The sequence below is a fragment of the Podospora pseudopauciseta genome, chromosome 1, assembly GCF_035222475.1.
Source record: "Podospora pseudopauciseta strain CBS 411.78 chromosome 1, whole genome shotgun sequence".
Lineage (NCBI taxonomy): Eukaryota > Fungi > Ascomycota > Sordariomycetes > Sordariales > Podosporaceae > Podospora > Podospora pseudopauciseta.
Genome location: NC_085892.1, coordinates 5,688,625 through 5,715,061, shown reverse-complemented (window position 1 = coordinate 5,715,061; position 26,437 = coordinate 5,688,625). Strand labels below are relative to the sequence as shown.

General features: G+C 52.4%; 6 protein-coding genes and 1 non-coding gene across 7 annotated transcripts; 5 read left to right on the top strand and 2 right to left on the bottom strand.

Annotated features, from left to right (window-relative positions):
* Positions 1–145: 145 nt before the first annotated feature.
* Positions 146–2,575, top strand: QC763_0018490 (uncharacterized protein; the record flags this gene model as incomplete). Its single annotated transcript, XM_062905359.1, has 2 exons — positions 146–807; positions 1,591–2,575. The coding sequence occupies 2 exons, from the start codon at positions 146–148 to the stop codon at positions 2,573–2,575; spliced, it is 1,647 nt and encodes a 548-aa protein (XP_062771194.1).
* On the bottom strand, positions 884–993 carry QC763_0018500. Its single transcript has one exon. It is a non-coding gene; the product is annotated as a tRNA-Thr (tRNA).
* Positions 2,576–3,188: 613 nt separating the features above from the next.
* On the top strand, positions 3,189–4,711 carry QC763_115750 (uncharacterized protein). Its single transcript, XM_062908149.1, has 2 exons — positions 3,189–3,495; positions 3,549–4,711. Exons 1-2 carry the CDS (start codon positions 3,310–3,312, stop codon positions 4,422–4,424), a joined length of 1,062 nt encoding a protein of 353 aa, XP_062771193.1. The 5' UTR covers positions 3,189–3,309; the 3' UTR covers positions 4,425–4,711.
* Positions 4,712–8,085: 3,374 nt separating this feature from the next.
* Positions 8,086–8,974, top strand: QC763_0018470 (uncharacterized protein; the record flags this gene model as incomplete). Its single annotated transcript, XM_062905358.1, has 2 exons — positions 8,086–8,303; positions 8,962–8,974. 2 exons carry the CDS (start codon positions 8,086–8,088, stop codon positions 8,972–8,974), a joined length of 231 nt encoding a protein of 76 aa, XP_062771192.1.
* An 83-nt stretch (positions 8,975–9,057) lies between these two features.
* Positions 9,058–11,973, top strand: QC763_115730 (uncharacterized protein; the record flags this gene model as incomplete). The annotated part of the gene is made up of 6 exons (XM_062908148.1): positions 9,058–9,160; positions 9,237–9,293; positions 9,465–9,536; positions 9,661–9,903; positions 10,212–11,044; positions 11,138–11,973. The coding sequence occupies 5 exons, from the start codon at positions 9,058–9,060 to the stop codon at positions 10,910–10,912; spliced, it is 1,176 nt and encodes a 391-aa protein (XP_062771191.1). The 3' UTR covers positions 10,913–11,044; positions 11,138–11,973.
* A 1,684-nt stretch (positions 11,974–13,657) lies between these two features.
* QC763_115720 (uncharacterized protein) lies at positions 13,658–15,540 on the bottom strand. The gene is made up of 2 exons (XM_062908147.1): positions 14,398–15,540; positions 13,658–14,336 (listed from the first exon to the last, which is right to left on the bottom strand). Exons 1-2 carry the CDS (start codon positions 14,771–14,773, stop codon positions 13,861–13,863), a joined length of 852 nt encoding a protein of 283 aa, XP_062771190.1. The 5' UTR covers positions 14,774–15,540; the 3' UTR covers positions 13,658–13,860.
* A 3,158-nt stretch (positions 15,541–18,698) lies between these two features.
* On the top strand, positions 18,699–25,512 carry QC763_115710 (uncharacterized protein). Its single transcript, XM_062908146.1, has 2 exons — positions 18,699–21,085; positions 21,145–25,512. The coding sequence occupies exons 1-2, from the start codon at positions 20,077–20,079 to the stop codon at positions 23,889–23,891; spliced, it is 3,756 nt and encodes a 1,251-aa protein (XP_062771189.1). The 5' UTR covers positions 18,699–20,076; the 3' UTR covers positions 23,892–25,512.
* The last annotated feature ends 925 nt before the right edge of the window (positions 25,513–26,437 follow it).

The following is a 26,437-nucleotide window of genomic DNA, read 5'->3' as shown; positions in this document are numbered from 1 at the left end:
AAATTTCACGTTACCCATTACTGCTGTTTCTTTACACTCATTCTAACTGACTCACTCCATACCTACCCACAACCCTCGACTCAAGAGGACCAGATCAACACCCCCTCACCACACCCATCACTATCATCCCCCAAACAAAACAACAATGTCGACAACAACCGCCCCCCACAAACTCTACTTTGGCTACGGCTCCAACCTCTGGCTGGACCAAATGTCCCGCCGCTGCCCCTCCTCCCCTTACCTAGGGATAGGACGTCTCCGCCAGCACAAATGGTTCATCAACTCGCGCGGCTACGCCAACATCGCCCACGTCCCGACACCCTCGCCCCCTTCTGAAGTCTGGGGGTTGACCTACGCTCTCACACCCGAAGACGAAGAGATGCTGGATATCAACGAGGGAGTCCCCTACGCCTATGAGAAGAGGGAATTAACGATCGAGTTTTGGGAACGGGATGGGGACAAACAGGGAAAGGGGGAGGAGAGGGAGGCGTTAGTTTACATTGACTTTGAGAGGGACAAGGGGGGGTTTAAACCGAGGGAGGAGTATATTGTTAGGATGAACAGGGGGATTGATGATGCGCTGAGGGAGGGGGTGCCGAGCAGTTATGTGGAGGGGGTGTTGAGGGGGTATATCCCTGCCGAGGAGCAAGACGAAGAGGTTGAGAAGCTTGCTGAACGGCAGGCGGGTGGGTTTAAAGATGAGAGCGGGGTTATACCGGCGAGGGTGACGGCTGAGGCGATGGGGTCGGGGGTTGATCTCGTCAGCAATGTGAAAGGCGTTGGGGAGGTTTTGGATGGGAAGGAATAGTAAGTGATGCTTGGTGAAAAAGGAAGGGTGTAGGAAAGGGAGTAGGAAAGGGAGTAGCAAAACAAAAAGATGATTTGCCCACTATCAGAATCGAACTGATGACCTTGTCATTGTCCTTGTGTGTTGAAGACAAGGTGGGTTTGACTTTGTACTAGTGACACGCTCTACCACTGAGCCAAGCGGGCTGGGTTTGGGAGGTTAAGTGTTTATCGGGAGTGTGGATGAGCACTTATGAGGCACGATGTGGACAGGAAATAGAGATGGCGTTAACAACCTTGATGTGCTCCAGGGACGCTACCGACGCCGCATCCACCACATTGAAGCATAAACCACACAACGTTTTGAATGTCAGTTCCCCTGTCCGCATTCCTGATCTGGCCCCATCACACGCTGTGGACAAATACAGAGACTGCGATATCTTCGAAGGCGTATTGACTGTCTTTTGAACCTTTCGACTTTTGCCGTGGTTGTTATGCGTAGCTGAACTTAACCATTGGTTCTCGCTTTTCTCACACGGTCACTTCCCTCACACGGTCACTTCCAGGTCGCCCAGCCACTGCCGCATGGCTGAAAGCAGGACCTAAGGAGTAAGGAAGGAGAGAAAGAAAGAGCTCCTCAGCACCAGGTCTTAATTCCTGCTTCCTCCTCTTCCCACAGTTGTAACAACAATAACAACAACAACAACAACAACAACAACAACAACAACAACATCATCATCATCATCATCACTCCCATCATTCCCATCATTCTCTTTTGGCTACTCATTCAATATCACTCTGCAGTATGAGCGGTGCTTCGAGCTCTAAATCCAGATATGCATTCAGGCTCCGCCATCAGACTCCCTACCTCTCATGGTACCAGCACTCAACCCAAGCCACGCACGTCTACGAAATGCTTAACTACTTACCCAAGAACACACTCCAAATATTGGAAATAGGCTGCGGCATGGGCGCCGTCACGGACTGTTTAGCACAACACATCAAGTCTCGGAATGGTCACATTGACGCTCTCGATCCCGCACCTGACTCATATGTGTGCTCGCTGGAGCAGTACGTGCAAGATACCGAAAACTTCTACCCCTCTCCGTGGACTCTGGGTGATCATCAGCACGCCGTGTCTCAACGGAATCCCAACACGGTCACCTTCCACAATGCGGACGCGATCAAGTTCCTCGACGACGGAGACGACAAGGACAAGAAGTGGGATGTAGCGGTGTTTTTCCATTCCGTCTGGTACTTGGACTCGGTGGACGTCCTGAAAAACACACTTGAGAAGTTGAAGGGGAGGGTGAAGAGGGTTTTTGTTGTCGAGCATGCGCTACGTGCCACGAACAAGTATGCACGGTCGCATGTGTTCGCCGCGCTTGCGATGGCTGCAGTCGGGGAGGAGAGGCAGAAGAAGGGCGTGGACACCACGGGCCACGTGACGTTTTTGGGCACTCCTCCAAAGATAAAAAAGGCCATGGAGGAGACGGGGTGGGCGTTGGAAAAGGAGGCGGAGACGGTGCCGGATGGAGAGTTGATCGATGGAGTTGTCGATGTCACATGGGCTCGTTCAACCCTATTTAGGGAGCAGTTCAACGAGCTGGGACTGCAAGGCACCAAGAAGGAGGGTTTGGTGCAGGCTCTGCTGAACGCGGCTACTCAAGAGCTGGTTCTCGATGATAGGCGGAGGATGAGCCGGTGCGGTGATGACACTATTCCCCACGCCTGTGCAATGGATGTTTGGGTGGCGAATTTTGTGCTGGAGAAAGAGGAAGAGAAGTAGTTGGAAGTTTGAGAACTGGAATAGTTGGTCTATAGCGAAGCCTCAGTTGGGTCTTAATTTCACAGTCTCGCTCCACCTCATCCTATCTTGGAGCCATGCCAACTTGCGACAGAACACTGTGTCAAGGCTTAAAGTATCATTGATATGGCTTCAAAGAGAGTGAGTACACCTACAGAGATAGGTATGAGGTCTTTAAAGACAAGAAACAGACCCTTACATCTATATTAATAGCTAGGCCTCTGAAGACAGTCAAAAGGCCTTACTCTTTTTGAATAGGTCTTAAATGGTAACCAATAAGCATGAGAATACAACGAACAGATGTTTGAATGATGGTTGAAGGTATTACAAGATAAGGTAGTTAGGAGGTGTTGAAAGAGAATAAGCATGTGTTAAATACAACGACTAGGCGTCAAGAGACAAGTTTCATGTGAATTTCATGATTAAGCCTTCGAATATAGCCCATAAGCCTTTTAAAGGAGGTAATCTCTGTCATTTTGTTCACGACGTGGTACCCAACACTGAAACCGACCTGCCTCACCAAACCCTAACCCACACTGAACACAAGTTCTTTCAGTCCGCCGTTATCCTCGTTCAAACTCCTGCATATTCCCTTGTTTATTTCCACCTCAAAATCTCCGCTACCTGCAAAGTCATATTCTGTTGGTTCATATCCAAACCCTGCCAGGGCTGATACTTTACTCTTCCAGGGCATTCGTCACCGTCACACCTTGTCAATGCAAGGGCGTGGTAGACTGCCTAGACTTGCTTTCTTATCTCAATGCCACAGGTCCCTGTACGCATCGCTTTCAGTGAATAAAAACCGGCTTGCAGCCATCTCAAATATTACATCAATATCTCATCACAACTTACCCACCTACCACTTCCAAATCTGCTCTTTCAGGGTATCAGCCTACAGAATGGTCAGTCCCTCCTCATCCTCCCCTCCACCAACTCACTAACACCCCCTTTGCAGTCCACCCCACCACCACCAACCCAGCTCCTCTTCCACCACGACGCCTCCCTCGCAACCCACACAACAACCCTCCTCACCATCACCCCCTTTTCCTCCCTTCCCGCCCCTGACCAATCCCTCTTCAAATCCCCCCCCCCCACCAACGCCTTCGTCCTCACCTTCCCCTCAACAATCTTCCACCCGCAGGGAGGTGGCCAGCCCTCAGACGAAGGCCACATAACCCTCACCTCCCCCCCCTCGGTAGCCTTCTCCGTCATCTCCGCCCGCCATTCAATCACCAACCCCTCACAAGTCCTCCACCTAGGCTTTTTTGCCCCTTCTGTCCCCCCACCTGATGAACGGCCACTATTCACCCCAGGAGACCAAATCACCCAAACGATCAACGCCAACCTAAGAAACTACCACTCCCGCCTCCACACAGCCGGTCACGTCCTCGGCTCCGCAGTCCGGCACCTCCTCGAGTCCCAAATCGAAGACTTTGACGAGCTAAAGGCTTCCCATTTCCCGGACTCGGCAGCGTGTGAGTTTATGGGGTTGATAGACTCTAAATGGAAGGAGCCGATCCAGGAGAAAGTCAATGAGTTTTTGGCCGCGAAGATGCCGGTTGAGGTTGAGTGGTGGGATGAGGAGGATTTCAGACGGGAGGGGTTGGAGAGGTTGATACCCCGGGGGAAGGATGGGGAGGTGGTAAAGCCGGAGAACACGGACGGGGGGAGGTGGAGGGTTGTGAGGATTGTTGGGGCGGAGGTGTATCCCTGTGGGGGGACTCATGTGGAAAGGACGGACCTGTGCGGGGAGGTGAGGGTGAGGAAGGTGGGGAGGGGGAAGGGGCGTTCGAGGGTTGGGTATGGGGTTGTTCCGGGGTTGGAGGGGTGAGGATGGGCGTGGTGGTGGTCTGGTGGCGTGATGCTAGGGGGTTGGTGTTCTCCAAAGCCCGGAGCAGGACCGGGAGGCGGGCCGCTCCGTTGTTGGTATGTGAACCGGGGTTCGGTGAGATTCTTGCCCGGCCGGCAAGACCAACCATCTCATCTGGTTACAGTCAATATCTACCTATCTGCCTTGGGCGTTCACATTTAGACTGGAGAAAATCTCAAGCCTTGACAGGAACCATCTGTGTCACCTTGGCCCCCAAAGTTCCAACCCCCCACCAGACAAACACGAGCTGTTTGCTGGCCATTGTCATACTTGCTTGATATGGAAACCGGGAGACCGGAGACATTTGCGTGTCATATTGTTCTATTGACAGTTGCCGCCGCTTCCTTGACTGATGTTTTACGGAGATCATGTAGATCAAACACCATCTCGGGCATCGACCATGGACTTCGATGCCATGTGGCTGTTGTATACCCACGTTCAGGGCACAGTAGGTTAACTGACGAGGTCGTGCTGCCCCGACAACTGGTATGACTGGGACGCAGTAGCATAGGTGTTCATGTGTCCCAGTTCCGGATGAGTTGGCTATGCGATCCCGAAGCATAGATACATCTAGAAGCACACGGGAAGCTTCGTGGTTGATGCCCATCACGATTCAAAATTTGCAATACCAGAGCAAAGCTCATACATGCCAGATATAAAGCCGACCACGCGACCACGCCGGTCCTCGGCCTTTGAGGCAAGTGTAACTGATCCGTTTCGATATGATGCCAAAAGTCAACAACGTCCAAGCGGTCCGTATCGACGACCTAGCCAATAGGCATGTGACACTGCGGGGTTGCTGCAGAAGAGTTCCAAGTCCTTGTTTGACGGCATGCAGAGAACCATCTGCACGGAAGCTTTTGGAAGGCAGCCAAGCTGACTGTGCAAGAATGACCTTCCGCTCTCGGGGAGCGTGGCCGATGAGGCCCAAACCAGACCGTCTAAACGCCGAAGAAACCGTGACCTGGCCGTCCCCCCGTTGGTGATATGAGCGAAATAGCAGTAAAGGACAGCATGCTGAGTGGCCAGACCCGGTCGATTCTGTAACGGCATTGGGCGAGCTTGGGGGGAAATATATGCTGTGCCGGTCTGGTGATGTCTTAAGTATTCCATGGCGGCATTGTCTGAGAACGCTGTAGAAATGTCTCTCGTCTTCCCCGAAGCTACACCCCACGCTTATCCTCAACATCTTGGAGCGGGCAGTTACGATGAATCCCACAACGGGACTCGGGCCTACAGTTGGCGCGTTAAATGGAGCGGTGGGTCGTCAAACCATTTCACGACATTGGTCAATAGAACGTGATGACTTTCTATGGCCGTGATGCACATGTCGTGCGACGGATGCGAGTGATGCATTCCCCCCTCACACCATCTGTTTGCCTGGGTGACTGTGAATTTGGCGCATATTGGCCACAGCCATCGTTTCCTGAATAATTGTCAGCAAAGCTTGCTGAGTTTCAAAAAAACCGCCGCGTACAGCGCGCCTTGGGAAAAATTCAAATCGGCCCGCTAGGGATTCTCGGGATTCTTCTACGTAACATAGCAGTTCATACAGACGATTTCTGCCTGGTCGGTTTGTGGTGAGGAACTTGAAGTTTGTTGGGAGTCATGTCAGCAGTGGCTGTGTGGTCGTTCTACAAATGTCTGCCGCCAGAGGTTAGATACCTGATGTCAAAGATCCCAACACAGCAGCTCCTTCGGACAAGCTCCCAAGTACCATTGGCAAACCAGGCCACAGGAGATTCCGGCGAGCTTAGTCAGTCCCGGCTTTGGGAAGCTCAAGTGTTGGTATGAACTTGCAGCTGTCAACTGATAGATTTTGAGTTGCTGTTGTGGACGGCGGTTATTGTTTGAGCCCATTGCCATTTTTGTCCGATATCAAGCCTAGCCAGTCCATAGAGCAGATGACTACTGCAGAGATGTACCGGGTAAGAAAGCTTCCGGACAGGCTGTACATGTCGATAGGGCTTCCAAAGTCTGTCAATCCGATGCCGCTCTGTATAGCATTCCAAATGAAGCTGAAGTTAGGGAAAGCTGGCGGGTCGATCTTGTCCGAACTCTGAATTACCCCTCACTCAACCCCACACGTTTCCCTGAAAGTCGGCATAAAAAAAGTCCACATGCCGCTGTCTGAAGCTTTCGAAACGCCTTTGCAACGTAACGCCGATGCAGAGCAGAGCAGAGACAGACTGAATATGGCTCCGGTACAGAACCCGAAGAAGCCGAAAACAATAACAAAAAGGCCCGGATACAGACTGGCGAAGAGACAGACATAATATAGGAGACAAGAAGGTAGCAGTACCAAGCCCCTATAATCATACCCGATTACCAAGATCCAAACTGACCCCTGCGGAGGCGCTAGGGAGCCATTCCTAGTGTAGGGTCCGCAACGTTCACCACTCTGCTGGGAACTCCTTCCCGAGAGTGGGAACGAGAACAGTGGGAAGTGTTGAAGACGGGGACCATATGACACCGCATTTCGCAATCGCGCCCGGACTATTTATTAGGTAATTGGGACATTTTTAGATTGTAGAACATCAAGGCATCGCAAGAGATGGGGACTTCGACGATTGATACCGGCTGTCATGTTGTCAGCGCTCATCGTGTTGCGAAGCCAGATCGTCCAGTGGCTCATGGTTTGGGACAGCAAGTTCTTCAACAAAGTTCTTCAAAAGCTCTTACCGGGACGGCATCGACCGCCGGCTTCCCCTATTCGCGGTGCGGCCTTCCCTTTTCGGGGACTGAAGCAGTGACGCTATCACGGGGAGGTATCGGGTGCCCACCTTGGTTTGTGCCGAACCCGCTTGGCCAAGGTCCCGGGTTCATTGGAGTTGATGCGTCTCTCGATTTCTCAAATCAGCCTCGGCGTGCCAATGACGGACCTTCTTGACACTTTGTTGCAACAGCCTTTGTGTCACCTCTCGGTTCACATGAAATTAGGCTTGTGGGAGCAGGAGATGATTGGGGGCCCATCAAGCAGAAGAAAGAAAGAAAGAGTGCGCAGTGCCCAAGGTTGATATCAAAGTAGAAAAGAGAGGCGAACGGCGGATGCTCTTCTCGGCAGATCTCAGATGGGAGAACCTTGAAGATTCGATGGATTGGAATTCGGTTGCAAAGCGTGCAAACCTTCCGAGAGCCACCGAGGCCAGTCCCATGGATTCGACCCCCATCACGAAAAGCTCGGTATGTGACCATGGTTACAACTGATAGACATTGCCGATGTTTCGCTCATGAAAACTGGCGTGACTTTCTCATCGTCGTCATTTCCGTTCTCCGTTATCGCGTTTCGATGGTGGAAGCCTTTCCCAGGCCACCCTGGACATCGGGACATCGCTAGCGTTCTTCTGCAGAAAGTGACAACCAGCGTGTGGCGCCCCTCCAGCTTTCATCCCAAAGGATACTCCCCAAAGTAGTTTCCAGTTTGTTGGTTGAGCAGTCAGTCCTGTAAGACAGGGCAGATTTTGCTGAAGAAGGCAGTGGCCTGGGCTGGCTTTAGGTGGTGGATGACATGACATGTAAGGTACCTTGTTAGGTGACATGCTACATACAGACCTTTGAGCTGCCTGACCATCCCAGCAGGCAGCTTGCAGAACTGCGGAATCATTCCTATTCCTTCTGCTTGATGACTGCTTCTCAAGCAAACTACCTACCTATTGATATAAAATACTCTGGAAAGGGGGATAATCACTGGACAAGGCCCCTGCCACCCACGTCAAGCCGATCGACCCACGTCCCGCTGTCCTTTGCGCCGGGGCCCAAGAACCTCCATCTCCCCGGTCTTTTCATCCTAACGCAACCCTCCACTCTCAGCCAGCGACTAAAATTACCTGGCGCGTTGGGGTGCGTGCGACCTTTTTTTTCTCTTTCCCTCTCCTCCTCCTCTTCGGGGCTCTGTTGAGTGTTGTTGCCACTTGCCAACAGTTTTGAATCACACCGGGACCTTTCAGCGAAAGGTGCGAGTTGACTTTTTTTTCCTCTGGTGAGTGTCTTGTGTTGTCTGTGTTGTGTTTGTCGAGTCGACTTGTCATGCGGTGAGGAGAGGTGGGTGGGTTATTCCTACCTGCCTTACTTTGGAATTGGGCTGAGCTGGCGGGCGGCCTGAGGCGTTGTGTGTGTGTCCACGCTGTCTGGCTCTGTGTGGTGTCTGATCACTCAACTGGTCACCAGTGCTGGGTTGCGAGTGTCTGGTTGTACGGCAAAGGCCGTCAGTCGAAAGAGGAAGCGACCGTCGGTCGGGGGCGGCAATCGAATTTTTCTCACCCTGACGGCTCGACAGCTGCGCAAGTCGCGCTTCACCTTCTCCTTGACGAAGGAACAACGCCCGAAGCTTCTTTTTTTTTTGTGTGTGTGTGTGTGTGTGTTTGGCTGCTGGGGCACTCGTGTACTTTTTTGGAACTCGTCGCCCGCCTCCCGAACCTTGTTTCTTGGTTTCTGGATTGTTTACACGGTCTTGCGAAATATTCATCTCTGACTGACACTGACTGGAAAACCGTTGCAGAGTCAATCCCTGATCGGACTCCGTCACTTTCTCTCCGGCTTGTTTTGCTGCGACCTTTGGGCCCAGAACCTCTGATCAAAACACCATCTCGACACCATGGCGGCATACTACGAGAATTCGCAATCGCAATGGCCTCCCGCTCCTCCTCCTCAGGTCGGTGGCGGCTGGGATCACCAGACCCCTCCTCCCGCGCGGTCCGGTATGTCGCTCACCCTTTTGGGCTTCGATTGTTAATAGACGTCGTTCCTTTTGCTGACAACACAACTCCCATGCAGGTGCTAGTTCGGTCATCCCCCGCGAGGAACCTGCGGCGTTTTCCCACCAGCTCGAGGGTATGTTTGAAACCTTCACTTTTCTACGGCCGATTTATACTTTACCATCACGAATACATCCGAACCCAACCCATCCAACAAGAACAACATGCTGTTGTGGCTACAAACGGTGGAATGTTTGATGGAAAATAGGGGCTTGGGGCAATATCCACTGACATTGATGCTGTGCAGAGGTTGACCGTGCCATCGACAACCTGCTCAAGAGCGGGAAGATGTATGGAGCGCCTGGCGTGGGTGGTCGTCGTGAGTTTGTTCCTCCTAACATGATCGCTGCACCCAGGAGATACCCAGGCTTCGGTGAGTATAGTCTGGGGCTGGCCGGGCCAGTGCTGATGAGCCCCGACCCACTGACATTTGAATCATCCAGATCCCCGTGCTCCCGGCGGTGGCCCCGGATCCCGTCCCCACTCCGTGGCCGACTTTGGTGATGTCCGCGGCGGTCCTCCTCACCAGAACCCGACCAACCTGCAGAACTTCTACGCATCGCAGCGGCACCAGACCTCGCGCGGCTCGAACGAGGCGGAGCAGATGATGCAGGCCAAGAGGAGAATGGCTGCTCAGCGGGAGCGTGAGCTTCGTAATTACCATCAGGAGCAGCAATACAACCGGAGTAGGCCGCCCTCTTCTGTATAGCATCAGAAACCTTCCTACCATATCACACCAAAGACAAAACAAAAAAAAATCAGAAAAAAACAAAATAGAAGCGCTTGGCACCTTTTTCGGGCTTCATCCGCTTCTGTCCCCAAACTGTGTTGTGCCACAAGTGCGGTTCGACGCCACATGGTCCTGTGCTTCCTAAACTGTGTATACGAGGATGTTTTGGGGCGGATCTCCCTGTCTACACCTATTTTCCTAACTGTTCCTTCCCGGCAAGATCCATTTTGGGAGACTATAAGCTAACGCCAACTTTTCCTCTAGCTGCCATCGTCGATCCTTCTGGGTTTAACAAGCCTGACCGCACCTTGAGCCCAAACAGCCTGCCTGAGGAAGAGCGCCGGAAGCTTATTGCTCAACAACGCCAGGCACTGTACGGCGAGGGTGAATTTCCTGGTGGCCCCCCTCTTCCCCAGGCTCGCGGCTTCTATGGCGGGGGTCCCATGTATGATTCCGGCCGTGCTTCTTTGGGCCAGATTGATCCCAGCGCCCAGGGTCCTTTGGAGGGCGGACAGGGACTTGCATCTGCCGGAGGCAACGACCAGGCACGCGCCAACAGCAACTCGAGCCCTCAGTCGAACCCCAGCGGTGGAGGAAAGGGTATGTACGACGCCCCTCTGGCTCAGCAAACGACTCGCACCAGCGCTTCTTCTCCCGGAGGGTCCCCGCCTCGCCAGGCCTCTCAGGGCGGTAAGCCCGGCCAGGGGTCTGTTGCTCCCATTGGGACTCGCCCTTCGGTGAGCGGCGGATCGCCGTCGAACCCGGCTTTGAACAAACGGTCGACGACTCCGTTGCCTTCGCCTTTGAGCCAAGGTTACAGTGTTGGGGGTGCTGATGATAACGGGGCGGCCCTTGCTCCTGCCTCGGCCACGGCTGAGACTGCTGGGAATGTTGGACTGGGCGGCTGGGGTGGCGGTCGTGGTGGTTGGGGCAATAGCAAGCCCCAGGCTAGCGTCTGGGGTTAATCAGGTGGTGGAAGATTTTTTTCCATACAAACTGCCCTGCAACCAACACAACATCTAGGTTTTTCTGATGGAGTCAGTCTAGGGGGGGATTTCTGTGCAGCTATACACGCACAGCAACAACAACAACAACAACAACAACAACAACAACAACAACAACAACAACAACAACAACAACAACAACAACAACAACAACAACAACAACAACAACAACAACAACAACAACAACTACAACAACAATACCACAGGACGGCGGATTGGGGGTACGATCATGAGGCGGTTTTTCGCTGGTCAAATGGGTTTTTAAAAAGGTGGAGATCAAGACATTTGGTGTTTTATGGTTCTTGGCGTGGGGCAATTGGGCATTGTTATATGGGAATCTGGCGGGAGGCGCGTCAAGTGTTACTTTTGGGTTGCACAGCAAACATCAAGGGGGGATGGATGATGGATGGGTTTGGTGGAAGGCTGATTGTGGGGTTTTGAAGGTGGGGGAAAACAAAAAAGAGGAGGAAACTGGGATTTTTGTTTTTGTTTTGTTTTGTTTTGTTTTCTGCATTGGTGGTGTGTTGGTGGTTGGTTGGGGTTTTGGTGGGCTCTTATTCACTTTTTTTTTTACACTGAGGCGTCTTTGTGTGCTACTCTTGTTGTTACCTTTTGCTCATGGTGTTTTCGAGAGGGGGAGGGAGGGGGGGTTGGTATTTGGAAGGGTGGTAAGAGGAGGAAGGAACAAGAACAAATGCACATGGGGGGGTTGGGGGTCGGGATTGGTGGGAGGTTAAGGCGGTGGTGTTATTCTTGGGATTTGTTTTTCCTAGTCTTGAGGGAGAGTGGGGGGTTATTACATCTTTTATTTTTGCTTTTGCATGGAGGGAAAAGACATGCCTGAGGGGGGAAAAAAAACTTAGCTACTTTGTTATTATCATAGTTGGCTTTGAGAGAATTGCAAGCGGGTTTGTTTTTGAGTGTGGCTTTTGGTGTTGTTTGTGGTGAGGTTGTGTGGAGGAGGTTGAAGGGATAGTGGGCAGTGAGTGGTGGAAGGAGAGAAAAGGGTGGTGGTGTATATTTGGCATGGTGGCTAATAGGCAAGGAGATGGAGATATCTGGGTGGGATGTCGGGATGGAGGTGAAGACTGGGATTGGGGGACACACTGGTGGATTGTTTTTGGGTGAATTCTTTCAGGGTCGGGTCTCAAGGTTTGAGGGAGTAGGACATGTGTTTTCTCCGGGCCTTTTGGTGTTGGATGGGGGGCGAAGAGAAGGAAACAACATACATTTCTGGGGTTGGTCGTGCGGGGTTATTATTGCTTTTAACATTTGAGGGATTGGAGGGTTGAGAGTTGCGATTATGCATCTGGCAAATTATCACCATGGGTTTTTTTTTCACACTGACAGCATCACGTTGGGGGCTGGAAGGGATTCCATTTTTTATTTACTACAAGCTACCTTTGTACTTTTCACACACCTAATAATATGCAATTATTTTGGTTGGTTGTCAACTTGATTCAGTATGTTGTTGGTGTTGGGGGGGAACACGATGTGGTAAAGGGGAGAGCGGGGAGGGGGATGTAAACAAACCTCCTATTTTTTGACAGTGCATATTGTGCTTACGGGGGCGGTTCTTGGCAAAAGGACAGGTGGTGGTGTGGTGGTAGAAGTTGAATAACCAAGCTCTTGTCTCAAGGTCGGGTTGTTTTTTGAGGTTTGATTCAAAAGTTGCCTCTTTGGAGGCTGGGACGGGGGACCTGCTTGGAAAAGATGTAAGTCCTCTTGGGAGTTGGTGGTGGTGGTGGTGTGGTCTCGGCTGCCTGCCGTATAATACGATGTTCCGGGCTGAATCTTTCCGATTTTCCGTCCCCCGAAACCGAGACCCGTTGTTTTCCGGGAGCGGAGGGTTCAAATGTGGTGAACATGTTGCACGGCGTGATTATGACGTTATTTGTGGCACGGGTGGGTGTGTGTTGGATGCCCAGGGTGCAAACATTATGCACCTTATCTTGGGGTTAGTACTTTTCTGCCTTGGTAGGAGGAGCATCTCAAGGCTTGTAAAAAAGTACTGCCTGCTTTTGAGTAGGAACGATGACAACCGTATCTCGCATTGGTGTTGCAAGGGCATCGACTTTTGGTGTAATATGCCCAAATTCGATCGGGGTTTTGTGACTCATCCAAGGGGGGGATCTTTTCACAACCAGCCACCAATCGCCGCACAAACCTCCCTTTCCTTTGCGAGAACATTTCTGCCTTACCCGAAGGCATCAACCTTACCCCGGAAACTTGACAGCCTTATAGCTACGGCGCTGTAAGGGACTCTGCATGCCCCTCTCGGCCGAGTCGGTAGGTCTCTCGGTCTGTTTTTGTGGCCCTGCCTGCCTCCCCAGCGGCACATGCTCCATCCACGACGTGCCGAACCCTACTGTGTCCTCTGCACATAGCCTCGAGTTGACTGCCAGGCCGGTTGTGATCTGGCCTTGCAAGCGGAATTTGATCCGCAATGGATGCTGGTGGTGGTGGTGGCCGAGGTGCAGCCTATCCTCGCCCCTGTAGGGAATGTTGAGGGTTTAGGTTAGATACGGATAGATGTCAGCCAATACATTCTGCAATAGACGTTTATATGCCGTATTGGCCAATCACAAGCAGAAAGAGGGTAGGTGAAACGTGGTGGTGTTGGGCTAGGGGTGAGTAAGCGCCTGGAGTGGATGGGGGTGAGATCTAGCCCTTTTAGAGACTTATTGCAGAAGTGTCTCCAGAGATGGTGGAACAAAAGTTCAGAGATTGGAATGAGTTGAATGACATTTTCATGGGCTTAGCAAGCTCATGTTGAGCTCCGTTCTGATCCTGGTCGTATTCAGATCCCATGCCCACCCAAATATTCGATACACAAACGCCTAAACTCCAAACTGAACCCCCAAAATCATCACATCATAACAAATCCTACTTTTCATCCCCTCCCATCATCACAACTTCAACAAACTCACCCCTTCCTCCAACCCCAAACTCTCATCCGCCTTTGCAAGCTTCCCCCCCCAAACCACCCTCCCCCTCCCATCCACCGCCCACCCCCCAGCCTCCTGCCACTTATTCCCCATCTTCATCCCCTCCTCCACCTCCCCCTGCCCCAGCCTCTTCATCGAACTAAACCCCTCTGTTCTCTCCACACTCGCCGCCACAGTCGTTCCCAACCACCCCTTCGTCTTGAACCCGTTCACCTGCGTGTTCACGTTCAGCAAGTAACCCCACCCACCCGTCCCCATGCCCCAGCTAGCGTAGATCTTGCGTTGGGGGTCGTAGACGATCTTGACGTTACCCTTGCCGCCGATGAGGGAAACCCATTTCTCTGTGGCGGCGGGGGAGGAGTGGGATACTGCTAGGAAGGCTACATCGCGGTGTTTGAGGGAGAGGTTGCGGAGGTCGGTGAAGGTTTGTTGGGCGACTTTGGGGGAGGTTAGATACGTGCTGTTTTGTGAGAGGGGTGGGACGAATGGGGAGCTTACAGGCACAACCGACGCAGCGGAGAAAGACAACGATTGTCTTGCGGTTTCCGCCTGAGGGGCCGAGTTGTGGTGATAAGATGCGGTCTGGGTCCGTGGGAGCTAAGTCGCCTATTCTGGGGGGTTTGGAAACTGGGACTGGGGGTGGTGGTGGGGAGAGCCAGGGTTGGACGGTTAGTGGGAGGGAGGAAACCGAGAACCAGGATTTGTTGTCGGTGTTGTTGGGGTCTGGGGGTGATTTTCTGAGTTTGTTTGGTTGCCTGGACGGTTGTGGTGATGACGAGGTGTCATTGCTAAAGGCATTGGAGATTTGTGAGAAGGTGTCAGATGGCAAGCCGATTTTTTTGAGCGCTGCCTTTTGCGCCAGGCCGGAGAACATCTTGCTTGGTGTCCTTGTGATGCTGTGAATACCCCAATTCCGACTGTCGTCTTGCTAAAACGGAAAGTTCCGGAATGCCTAGAAAAATAGAAAAAGACCGACCGTAGAAAACCAAAAGCAAATGACGGTTGCAACTTTGCAAGGTCAAGAGGAACAAAAAAGGGGGAAAGCAGGGTCTTGATATCAATCGCGTCAAATGCTTATTTTCAGGGATCGCGACAAACCGACCGCTTCAGGAAAACACCCCTGAAGAAAAACAGAAGGAAACAAGATCGCCCTACCAAAGGGAATCAATAGAAAACCAAGATGAAAATCATGAAACATAAACCCCCAGGCCACGGCTACCATAGACGCAGCTAAACACAAGCCGTCGATAACTTTTGAAGCAAATAACGTCGCAGGTCGTCGTGTCTAGGAAAAGGGCCCTGTCCAAAGTTAACCCTACCCCTGACCAAGAGACCATGACAAGACCCAGCTCGGCCGTTGGAGGAAGTGGAACTCAGCTGCCCCACTCACCACGTCGAAGAGAGGGGTCCCAGCTCAACGGAGGGTTGGGGTTAGCTGACCCTGCCCCTTCCACCCCCCGGGCATTGTCCCCTTGCTGCTGATGTCAGCGACTCTTGGCCTGGTGAAAGAGCGGCTCCCGAGTCCCGATTGGCTGGATGAATTGCGGGGTCCCAAGGAGCGATTCCTTGCCCCAATCTTCTTCAAACGGTTTTACAACAGTCGAACAAAGAAAACGGGACTTGTGTGTTTTTTTGTTGACGTCAAAGAAAAATAAAGGACAAGATACGTGGGGGCTGGGGGGCTCATATTGTGGTTTCAATTAGCCTCAATTGAAACTGTATTCCCTCGATCGAAGACTTGACAAGTGACTGGACAGCCTCGGCTGGCGGAAACGTCGTTGAATTCTTGTCGTCAGGTTTCAAGCTTCCCCTTACCCGACACAGCTCACAGGGAGGACAAAATCGTCATCGGTCTTTGGTGAGGATCGCCGTTCCCTAAAGCGAACAGATCTAGATTGTCGGAGGAATGAACTATACACCACAAGCCGATCACCCTTGGCAGGTATGCCCGTGCGTATGTTCAACAAACCACAGCATGATGCCAGTAATGTTGTATTTCTCTATCTGGCAAGAATTTTCCCCTGCAAGGAACATACCGTAGCCTCCCAGACCCCTAGAGAGAAGGAAAAGAAGCGGCTAGAAATAGAAACCACCGCACTACATAGACATAGCATTGCCCAGCGTTTAGATTGCCATGCCCATATTGGTCAACGAATTCCACGCAACTCTCGGTACATCGGCTTTGGTTCGCGTGTTCCCGCTGAAGGACCTGCAGCTGCTTTGAGCTACGAATAGTGTTCCAGGACCCAAGCCAAAGGGGGACGCGCAACCTTGTTTAAGTTAAATAAAAGAAAAAACGGCCTCCAGGCTAATTAAAAGACGAACCGATACGCTCTCAGCAGTCTTGATCACCAGCACTTGCAAGAAGCACGCTATGCTCTCCAGGACCTTCGAAGCGGGAGATCCAGTTAAGTGACGGCGGGACAACTAGTTTCCAGCAACTGGACAAACTTACGCAAATTGAGACTTAAGTACGCAAGAGAGGATAGCAAGAGAAACAAATCAATGTGGGGAAAAGTGCCATTGCTGAGGGAACAGCGGCCTCCGAGATTCCAAAGAAGCACATCTCCATCCCCAACCTCCGTTCTCCAAGTCGGGATCCGATGAAGAAGCTCAGCGGGTGGCTTGACGCTAGCCCAGCCGCATGGGCGATGATGCCACGACCCGGAAGAAATCACACGCCAGAGAGCCGAAAAAAGACACTGAAACTATAGAGCTGCAGTAGTTTTGCGAACTCGAAGAGAGGCGACCCATTCAAAGACACTTGGTGGGACAGTGTGGTGTGGCCGGGCTGTTGGAAATTTGGCTGTATAGATGAGCATGAGAGCATGACCGTACGATCAAAGCAAACCGTGTCAGTCCCGGAAGTAAGATCGCAAACATGGTCAAACAATGACGGTGGTTAACCAGCGCTTTGCCAGAGAAGTTTATGCCGATACTGCTGCTTAGCTGTCAGCATTTCCACAGTTGCCCTCGAATATCCAGCGAGTAGCTGCGGAGTAGGTAAGCAATGGGAAGAAGGAGTTCCGATGGTGTGCGGTGCCTTGCAGGAGGGGTTTGACTGAGGTGGCTCATCCAAAGATGGTGCGGCTAGGTGTCATCAATGTCCGGACATCAGCAGCCAGTCCAAGCAAAACTTCAGATGACCGGCTCTGCGAGCAACAGCCTTCGGGCAAGGTGACATTGTCCTGCATCACAAGTAAGCCACACTGTCCTAGAAGCTGGCGATTAGGAAGCGCCAGCTGTGAGATTGAATGCCCTTCACTTTTGGGCGTACTGTGCGGCTCTCGAAGGGGCCGGCGAATTGAGGTTGCGGTTCTGTATACGGCCCTCGCGTATCCGTCGTGCACCGCCTAGTGATTCTTCACCGGCCGAGATCCTAATCGGGTCCGGTGACTTGATGAGCATGATAATGGAACCGTCTTCCCTGTAGTTAGATGGCTCTGCCACCGGCCACCGGGAGCGTTGGACCCAGATACCTGGGGCCTGGGGGATGCCTGGTGCCTGGCTTGTCCTTGAACCCCAAGTCGTACCATAATGGTCCATACATCTCCCGTCGTGCAAGTCTGTGGCTGTTTCTCTGGGTGATGACTGATCCGAGCCCGAGAATCCGGGGAAAAGGACCAGGTTCCTGGGTGCCGTATTCTCCTCTGCGGCTCAGCTGGGGCGCTGACCATCATAAATGCATGTTGGACTGAGCATCACAGCTGTCACGAGCGTAGGGATAGACTGACAGTGACGGCATTGGCGGTCTCTGGCTTGGGACGACAGGAGCAGGAGCAGGAGCGACAACCTGGGGTGGAAAAACCTGCTGCAAGATCGCAGGGCTGGACTCGACGAAAAGGTTTTCCCAGATGCCAGGTTCAAATGCATCATGCTGTGAAACTTATGGGTACTTGCGACGGAAGTTGAGATGAAAAAATCCACAGGTGGGCATAAAACGAAACCACTGTCTGTGTGGTCCCGGATGCTGAGACATCCAGCCCGAGGTTGTACCTGGAACTGCTGGCAAGGACCCTTGGGCTTGTAGCGAAGGACTGACTCTTGAAGATATCCGTTTGGGGAAGGAATGGGCAGATAGTGGCAGTGGTGACGATCCAAAGCGGCATCTGTAAGGTAAGGTAAGATGCTGCTGATGTGTGCTACTGCCAGCCAGACTGGCATCTGCAGTGAGATCATCCACCAACCAACACCCACCCGTGGAGGGCAAGTCCAATGTACCCCGCCAAGCACAGGACGAACACTTTCCGGGCACCTCTCTGGGCACCTCTCTGGGCAGGGCACCTCTCTTTGCACTTTCGGCTTTCTGCGTTGCATTGCATTGCCTTGCCCCCAAAGAAAGCGACTAGGTGAGCGGAAAACGAGAGTAAAGAATTCCGTCTGAGGCGTTGGGAACAAAGCACAAGCCAAGGGGGTCGCCTGAGTCGCCGGTACGGTAAGCCCGGGCCCGGGCTGCGCTCCCTGGCTCCCCCACTCTCTGTTCTCTTTCAATTGAGGACAACCGTTGCCCATTGGTGCTGGTCATGGTGGGCGATGGTGAGCGACAGAGTTGAGACTACTTCCTAGGTCATAGCTGCCGGGTGCCCGCTCTCTGGAGTTTGAATATCTATCTACCTGACCTTAAGGTAGGTATACAATAGACGCTCTCACACTGGGTAGAGGGTGCTCGATCGCATTCTGTTTTAGCGGGGGCGGGCACACTTCTGGCAGAGAGACGAGTTCTGACTGGCTGAAAGGTGCGGGCTGGTGGAGTAAGGAGTCGCCTGGCTTAATATTGGATGTGCTCCTTTTTGTTAGCCTTGGGCCCCTGTCGGTTGTGTGTGGCACTTGCTCTCTCACTGCTGGCCGGTCCGCTGCTGCTGGAAAGCAAAGCAACCACCTGCACCCAGGTTTCCCGCAACTACACACCTCGCTATCCACCCAAGGTAGGGCCGCATCTTTCTCTCAATGGAAGCGAGCCGACTGCGATTCTAAATCCAACTTTGACCAGTCTCCCTCTCTACTACACTTTTTCTCGACACACCCTCCCCTGACCTCGAGACTCGCCTTGCACTTCCAGCTCGACGCTGGCACAAGTCCCCACCATACTACAGCATACATCATCAGTCCCATCCTCCTTTTCCAGGGCTCACCGGCTCTTTCCAACCTGCCTCTCCCGCTGCCACAGCAAAAACCAAGTCGACGCCCGTCACGCGTTCGCCCGGTCGGTCACGCCCCCAGTATCACCACGGTCTGATTTCCCTTGTATTATTTGTTCTTTTTTGTGGTTTCTCTGCTCCGACCGACACCCAGCAGACACCGCATGTCTCGCGTTCTTTAGCCAACCTCGCGCGTTATTCCTTCCATGCCAACCGTGCACTCTTTCGCCGTCGCTCGTGGTTAACACACCCCGTTCGAGAACCTACCTACCCTCTCGACACGATCCGTCTACGACTCGTTCTTAGTTTGCGATCAGTTAACGGTCGACTTACTTTCCCTGCCCGCTTGGCTTTCACGGATCCTGCGAATCTGCTCCCCTTCACCGAGCACTCATTTGCGTCATCCTACCTGCTGCCGCTCACCGATTCTTCCACAGCGACCTCGGTTGCGCGAGGCTGGTTGACGAGCCAAAGAAAGTTGTGACGAGCAGGAAGCCGGAGCAAACCGCAGCCGTCCATATCCAAGTTTGCGTTTTGTTATTGGGAAATTGCCGACACGGGTCTGTCGCCACAGAAATCGCTCTTCGATCGGTCATAATACCCACATCCCGGGTGTAGCGGATTTTCTGCCATTTTCACTCTTTGTGCCTCTGGGATTCGGACCGCGACCACTGAACCTGCTGGTACCGATAACCAACGGCAGTTTGGCAGCTCAAGAGATAGCTCTCCGTGGCATTAGCTTGCAGGGAAGACTTGGAGTCTTTTTACCAGACAGGAAAAACAAGCCAAACAGGGCCGACAGCTGTCATCACCAAGCGTGCTGCTACACCCTCAATCGATCTCCTCAACCTCAAATCAGGTTACGACTTTCAACTGCTTTTAGTCTGTCACCCTTAGCATCGCTACCGGTAGCGCACATAGCAGCAGTCCAAGGCAATCGGCTTCTGGGTTCTCCAAGCGAAGTACCTCCTCGACCGATCCTTTTCGGCTTCGTAGCACCTGAACTGTTTCGCTTGTCGTTCTGCAGAGTTCAAGCTTAATGGACGGCCAGCCCACCGCGGCTGAAACTAAACATCTTTACCAGACCCATCCGTGGCCGGGTGTTGGGCCAAACCTGACAACCCCCCGGTTAAACACGGCCGCGACGCCCGAATACTCACCGTACTACGCCGACATTCTGCCCATCCTGTCTCAACAACAGGCCTATCAGGGCAAGCTGCTCCAGTATAACAGACTTCTCTCTAGTGGTCGGGGTGGTGGTGGTGGTGGTGGGTTGCAAGCTCCCCCGCTTCCTACTGTGCTCTCGTCTCCATCGACCAAGACAACTACAAGGTCGAGATCATCTTCCAAGGTGTCGAACAAGGACAACACCCACATCAAAACTGGTGCCCAGACCGGTCATGGGAGCAGACCAGCAAAGCCTTCAGACAACGCCGACCGCGCGCTTATAACATCAGGGAAGGATCAGACATCCAAAATGCCAGTCAAGAAGCCTTCAGAACAGCCTACCAGCAACGGTGTACCGGTGCGTCCACCACCGCCTGCGAGCCAGAATGGCACTGCGCACCCAGCTCAGTCGAGTTCGGTACCTTCAACGCCACATCAGCACGCCCGCAAGTTTTCGTTCGAGTCCCGTGAACCATCACCAAATGCCACACAAAACCATTCCCCACGGTCCGCTTACTCAGAGACCAACGGAAATGTCCCGTCATTACGGCCGCTCCCCCCTAGGTTAGGTGGGTGCCGTTTTGAGACTGCCATTCCCCACTCACGGCGGCGCATGCCGTACAACCTGGGGACCGATAGGTTAGAAAAGGGCGACCTCGAAAGGATACCAAGTCGGTTATCTGAGGAAAACGAGAAGAGTCTGGAGACAGAAATGAACGATCTGTTCAGGGTGTTATTACCAACACAAGAGGTGGAAACAAAGCGGCAAAAGCTGGTCAACAAGCTGGAGAAGCTGTTCAACAACGAGTGGCCTGGCCATGATATCAAGGTGCACCTGTTTGGCTCGTCAGGCAACCTGCTGTGCTCTGATGATTCTGATGGTGAGTATCCCTGGGCCCCCTGACCGGCGCGAACCGGGTTTCTGACAAGACATTTACAGTTGATATCTGCATTACAACACCATGGAAAGGACTGGAGCATGTTTGCCTAATAGCGGACCTCCTCGACAGACATGGAATGCAAGACGTGGTCTGCATCTCTGCGGCCAAGGTGCCAATCGTCAAGATCTGGGATCCCGAGCTCAAATTGGCTTGCGACATGAACGTCAACAATACTCTAGCTCTGGAGAATACACGTATGGTGCGGACGTATGTGAGTATCGACGAAAGAGTGCGACCTTTGGCTATGATCATCAAGCACTGGACCCGGAGGCGAATCATCAATGACGCGGCATTTGGCGGAACTTTGAGCTCGTATACCTGGATATGCATGATCATCGCGTTTCTCCAACTCCGAGACCCACCGGTATTGCCAGCGCTCCATCAACGACAGAAGGAGAAGCTTCTCAAGAGCGACGGCACTCGAAGCGAGTTCGCCGACGATGTTCCAAAGCTGACGGGATTCGGTGCCAAGAACAAGGAGAGCTTGGCAGCCCTTCTGTTCCAATTCTTCCGGTTCTACGCATACGAGTTTGATTATGACAAGTTTGCATTGTCAATACGAGTCGGCAAGCTGTTGACCAAGACGGAAAAGAAATGGCACATCGGCACCAACAACACTCTGTGCATCGAGGAGCCGTTCAACATAATACGAAACCTGGGTAACACGGCCGATGACACCTCGTTCCGTGGTCTTCATCTCGAACTGAGGAGGGCTTTTGATCTCCTTGCCGAGGGCAAGTTTGCTGAGTGTTGGGAGCAGTACGTATACCCCAAGGAGGAAGAAAGAAGATGGGAAAAGCCGTCGGCGCCTCCACGGCCCGTGCTTCTTAGGAGTGCCTCACAGCAGCAATCCAGGCCGCAGCAGCGCAACAATTTCAACAATCGAAGCCAGAGGAACAACTATCAACGCAACGGTAACCAGGGTAACCGCCGCGGTTCCAACCACCAGGGCTACGAGCAGAGCATGCCTTTTGCGCAGGCTGGCATGCCTACGACGATGAACCCGCAGGAATTGGTTTGGTATCAGGCTCAAAACCCGCAGATTGGTGTTCCTCAGGAGCTCCTGCAAACCTCGCTAAATGCGCTTGCACAACACGATCAAAACCTGAGATTCCAGTTGTACACCCATGCCCAGCAGATCAACCAGCAACAGGCTCTTGCACACGCCCAGCGAATGCAGGGTGGCTCAGGCTCAGACAGATCCCGGACAAATTCTTTTGACAACCCGCCATTGACAGCTCCAATCCGCCCAGATCTGATGTACGGGTACGGCTTTCCGATGCAGCCCCCGGCCTATTTCCACCCGGGCTTCACCACATACCCTTCGTCCCCTGCTTCGCAGACATCGGCGGCCACCACCTCCAATGGAATGCCAGAATTCAGGAGAAACCTTCGTGAGACGGGTGTCTCCTCTGGCGGTGCCCTTAGGTCGCAGTCCCAGCCAGCTTCGAGAGGCTCGATCACGGTTCAGCAGGCCATGTCGGCAGCGGCTGCGTACACCGCAAGCCAAGCACAAAACGGCATGTCCTCTATACCCCCACGACAGGTCAATGGTGTCCCGGTGTCCAATTACACCCCAGATGAGCTATCCGAAACCGACTACGAAGAGCCCAAGGTTGTGGCCGATGCTCCAGAAGACGACGGCGCCCGTTATGCGGGGCATTATCCCAACGGTCATGCTAGTCCCAATCGCAAGGTTAATGGGTTTCCAAGTGGGACACCAGTGTTTAACACACTCAACCAGAGCAGCCAGGGTCGTCGTCGATTGTCCACGGACCAAGGACCCCAGGCTGTACTGGATCGGAGGATGAAGCGTACATCGCGATCACCATCGCCTCTCGGGCATGCCCGGACTATCTCTGCTGGTATGTCGGCGCCACTCCCATCGGCACCATTTGCGCAGACCAACGGACAGCTGTCTGCAAAACCACTTGTGGTGAATGGTTCAGTGCCCAAGCTGGCTCAAGCATCAACTTCCAACCGTTCGCCGCTTGGCGTTGAGACTACGACAACAGAGGACATCCACCATAGCAACCCGCTCTATATCCAACAAGGCACCAGTGCCAACAATTCGTGGAACGACCAGTCGGTTTCTTATTCCACCACTTCTTCGGAGCCCGTGTCACTCACCGTGCCTGATCGGCCTGTCATTGTCAACGGCTCAACAGCAAACAGGTCCCCCTCATCGACCATGAACCACCACGATGCGTCGTTTCAACAGCGGGTGACCATGGCCGCTGTTCCTACTCACCTCTACTACCCGCATATGGGCTACGACCCCAACAACATTCTGGGCTTGGCACGCTTGAACAACCGCCAACTTGCGCCACTGGATCTAGCTACTAACGAGTACTCGGTTGCTCAAGACATGCCTCACCTCTCGCCAGTTTACGAGCATCGGACACCGTCCCCAACCGTCCTGCGGAGTTTTGGTCCACCAGTTGTCGCTCAGTCGCCTAGAGGACATCGGGACGTTCGTTCGGGGACGCAAAAGACGCCGCCGACAGGACCCTCCGCCAAGCAGCACGACAGTTCAAACCGATCGCCTATTTTGGAGCACCGTGCCCATGGAAGCTCAAGAGAATCTGGCAATCCACGTTCTGCCAAAAGCCCGTCTGATAGCTTCAACAGCTGGCAGAAATCCAAGCCGCGCAAGAAGGGTTTGTCGGACCTGAAGAATGGGACCAACGGCGTTGCGCAAAGCGAGCAACTGCCTAAAAATGAGGCCGACCGCAAGGGTGGCTGAGCAGCAGTAGACCACGGCGATGGCAATGGAGATATCTGCTCGAGAATGCGGGTGCATTCACTCCGTTGATTGCTTGCTACATACCCTGGATTGCGTATCAAGACAAGACAGGGCTTTCTTGGATACTCACAGTCCAGGTCCAAGCGACCAAAGATGAAGCTTTATATTGGACAGCTTGTTCAGGATCTCTTCAACGGAGGTGTATGCAGCATAATACTTATTTAGTCGCATGTTAGCCCACCTGGAGTTTGAACCTGTATCATATGATTAGACCACCTATGTGAGAGAGATGGGGCGAGCAGAGCCTGGAAGCGAGCGGGCACTTGATTTCACGACTTCGGGCGAGAGCGAGACGGTCGTTCGGAGACCTCGACGTGAAACGTACGTCACCGATATCGCCGAAGCAAGATATGGATGCTGTCAGCAGGCCACCGTCGGTTGCCGTCTCTTTTGCTACCTAGCAGCGCTTTCTTTATGCATATTCCTCGCACATGTTTTGCACATCATGGGCTATAGACGGGGATATCGGGTTCTTCAAGGGGCCCCATTGGGAAAACAAAGCGTGTTCATGCCCAGTCAGGCAGCAAAACAAAAGCGAATAGCATGGCAAGGGCCTAGCGGTTGGGTTTTGCGATCTGGGCCCCTGGGGGTGTTGAATTTTCCCCTCGACTTGATTACAGCAGTCTTGTTTCGCAGTCTGGAAGAGGATTGGGGGAACAAGCAGCATTCACGAGGGACAGGCATGGGACTCTTCAAGGCCTGCTGGCATAGGGTGGGGGGTATCTGAATATGAAAAAGGAAACGAAATTTATACAAGGGCCCGACATGATGAGGATGGACAGGGGAGGAGGGGTGGGACTCATTGGAGAAGTTGGGAAAAGAAAGGAACGAGGAAAGAAGGTCATTTTTTTTTTGTTTTTTTTTTGTGGCATGGGCAAATGTGTCTTTTGTATTGATGGATGAATGGCAGTTTGGCTGTGGTTGTGGTTGCAGACTCGCTCATCACGGGGCGAAATAGGTGTGATTTTTTTCTCCCGCCCTATTTCATTTTATTCTCTTCCCCCCCTCCCCACCCTGTGCTGTCTTGAATGGATGTTGTCAAGAAGAAGATGAAGGCTTGCATTTTCCTGTTTTTGCTTTTTATTCACACGAGGACAAAGTGGGCATTTACATACATACGGGGCGTTGTTTTTCTTTTTCTGTCTGTTTGCGTGTTGTTATTGTCTGTCTCATGAAGCTTATAGTATACCACCACAAAGGAATCAATGGAATGTAGCGAGCAAAATGGTTTTTTCTCTTTCTTTTTGTATGGCTTTTTAGCGGTTTCATGGCTGCGGGTTCTTACGTGATTATGTTTGTTTGGCCTGTTGTTGTGAATGGATGAATTGGTGACGAGTTAGGGGGTAATGGGCCTGGCTGATCGGGGTGTGAGTTGGGAGGTTTTTGTGGTGATTATATATCTTGGAGTAGTACAATGAAGAGAACGACACGACGGAGAGGGGCCATTCAACGTTGAAACACGAGATACATAGGCCCTTCATAACACAGACACGGCATCATCACCACATTGGGGTACATTGGACTTCTTATGGAATTTGGTTTACATCTTTTGTGTGTGGGGGGTTGTTTATTGGCAGGGAGGGTGGTGGGTTTCTGTTTTTTATATATGAGATACCAAGTGGGAGGTGGAAGAGCTCAAGGGGCTTTTTGTTGGAGATTATGAATGTGATAGGGGAAAAAGGGGAAGGAGGGGAAGACACAAATGTATAAAAATGTACTAAATACTATTCCCAAAAAAACCAAAAAAAAATAGAGAAAAAAGAAAAGCAAAAACAGATTTCGAATTTGTTTGGCTTTGGGTGCTTGTGGCTGTACCTTTTGGGAAAGGTTGATATGTCGTCATCAGGGACAGATAGACACCTTGATGGTTTTTCGTCTTCCCCTTCCCCCACGTTCCACGTCTCGTCACGGCGGCGCTGAAGCGTCTGAAGTATTTGCGAGAGGAGTCTACTTGCCTTTTTGGGGATGCCATTACCGGTGAACTTCCAATTTCGGTGAGGGAGCCAAGCTGTCAACGTTCTATCAAGGGGTTATGGAATATGCATGGAAGGATGCTTGAGTGCATACCGCGAGGAGGTTATGCAGCTAAAACACTTGGACCTGCCGTGTTCAGTCGTTGAACACCGCTTGGTATTGCCTTGTCAGTTGCTATCTTGCATGACAACATCCCCCCCAGCCAAAAGCAGGAACCCGATGCTGGTGATGATGTCCGAATGCAATGCCGCGCGGGATGGATGCGGGAAGGGGGATGGATAAGGATGCAATTGGGAAGGAAGAAGTGTGGTGGGATAACCCCCCACCCGTCTTTTGCGGTTTCTAAAGGAAATCAACGGCATTGAAGATGTATTTTTGGATGATCTTCGCGGGAAGAGCGGTAGCCAAGGAGTAATTATTGAGCGTTTCAAACTGAACTGCCGGTTTGGTTACCTACAGTGATCCATTCATGCGTTTCGAGGTGGTGGTTGGGTGGTTCTTGGCGGGATTGC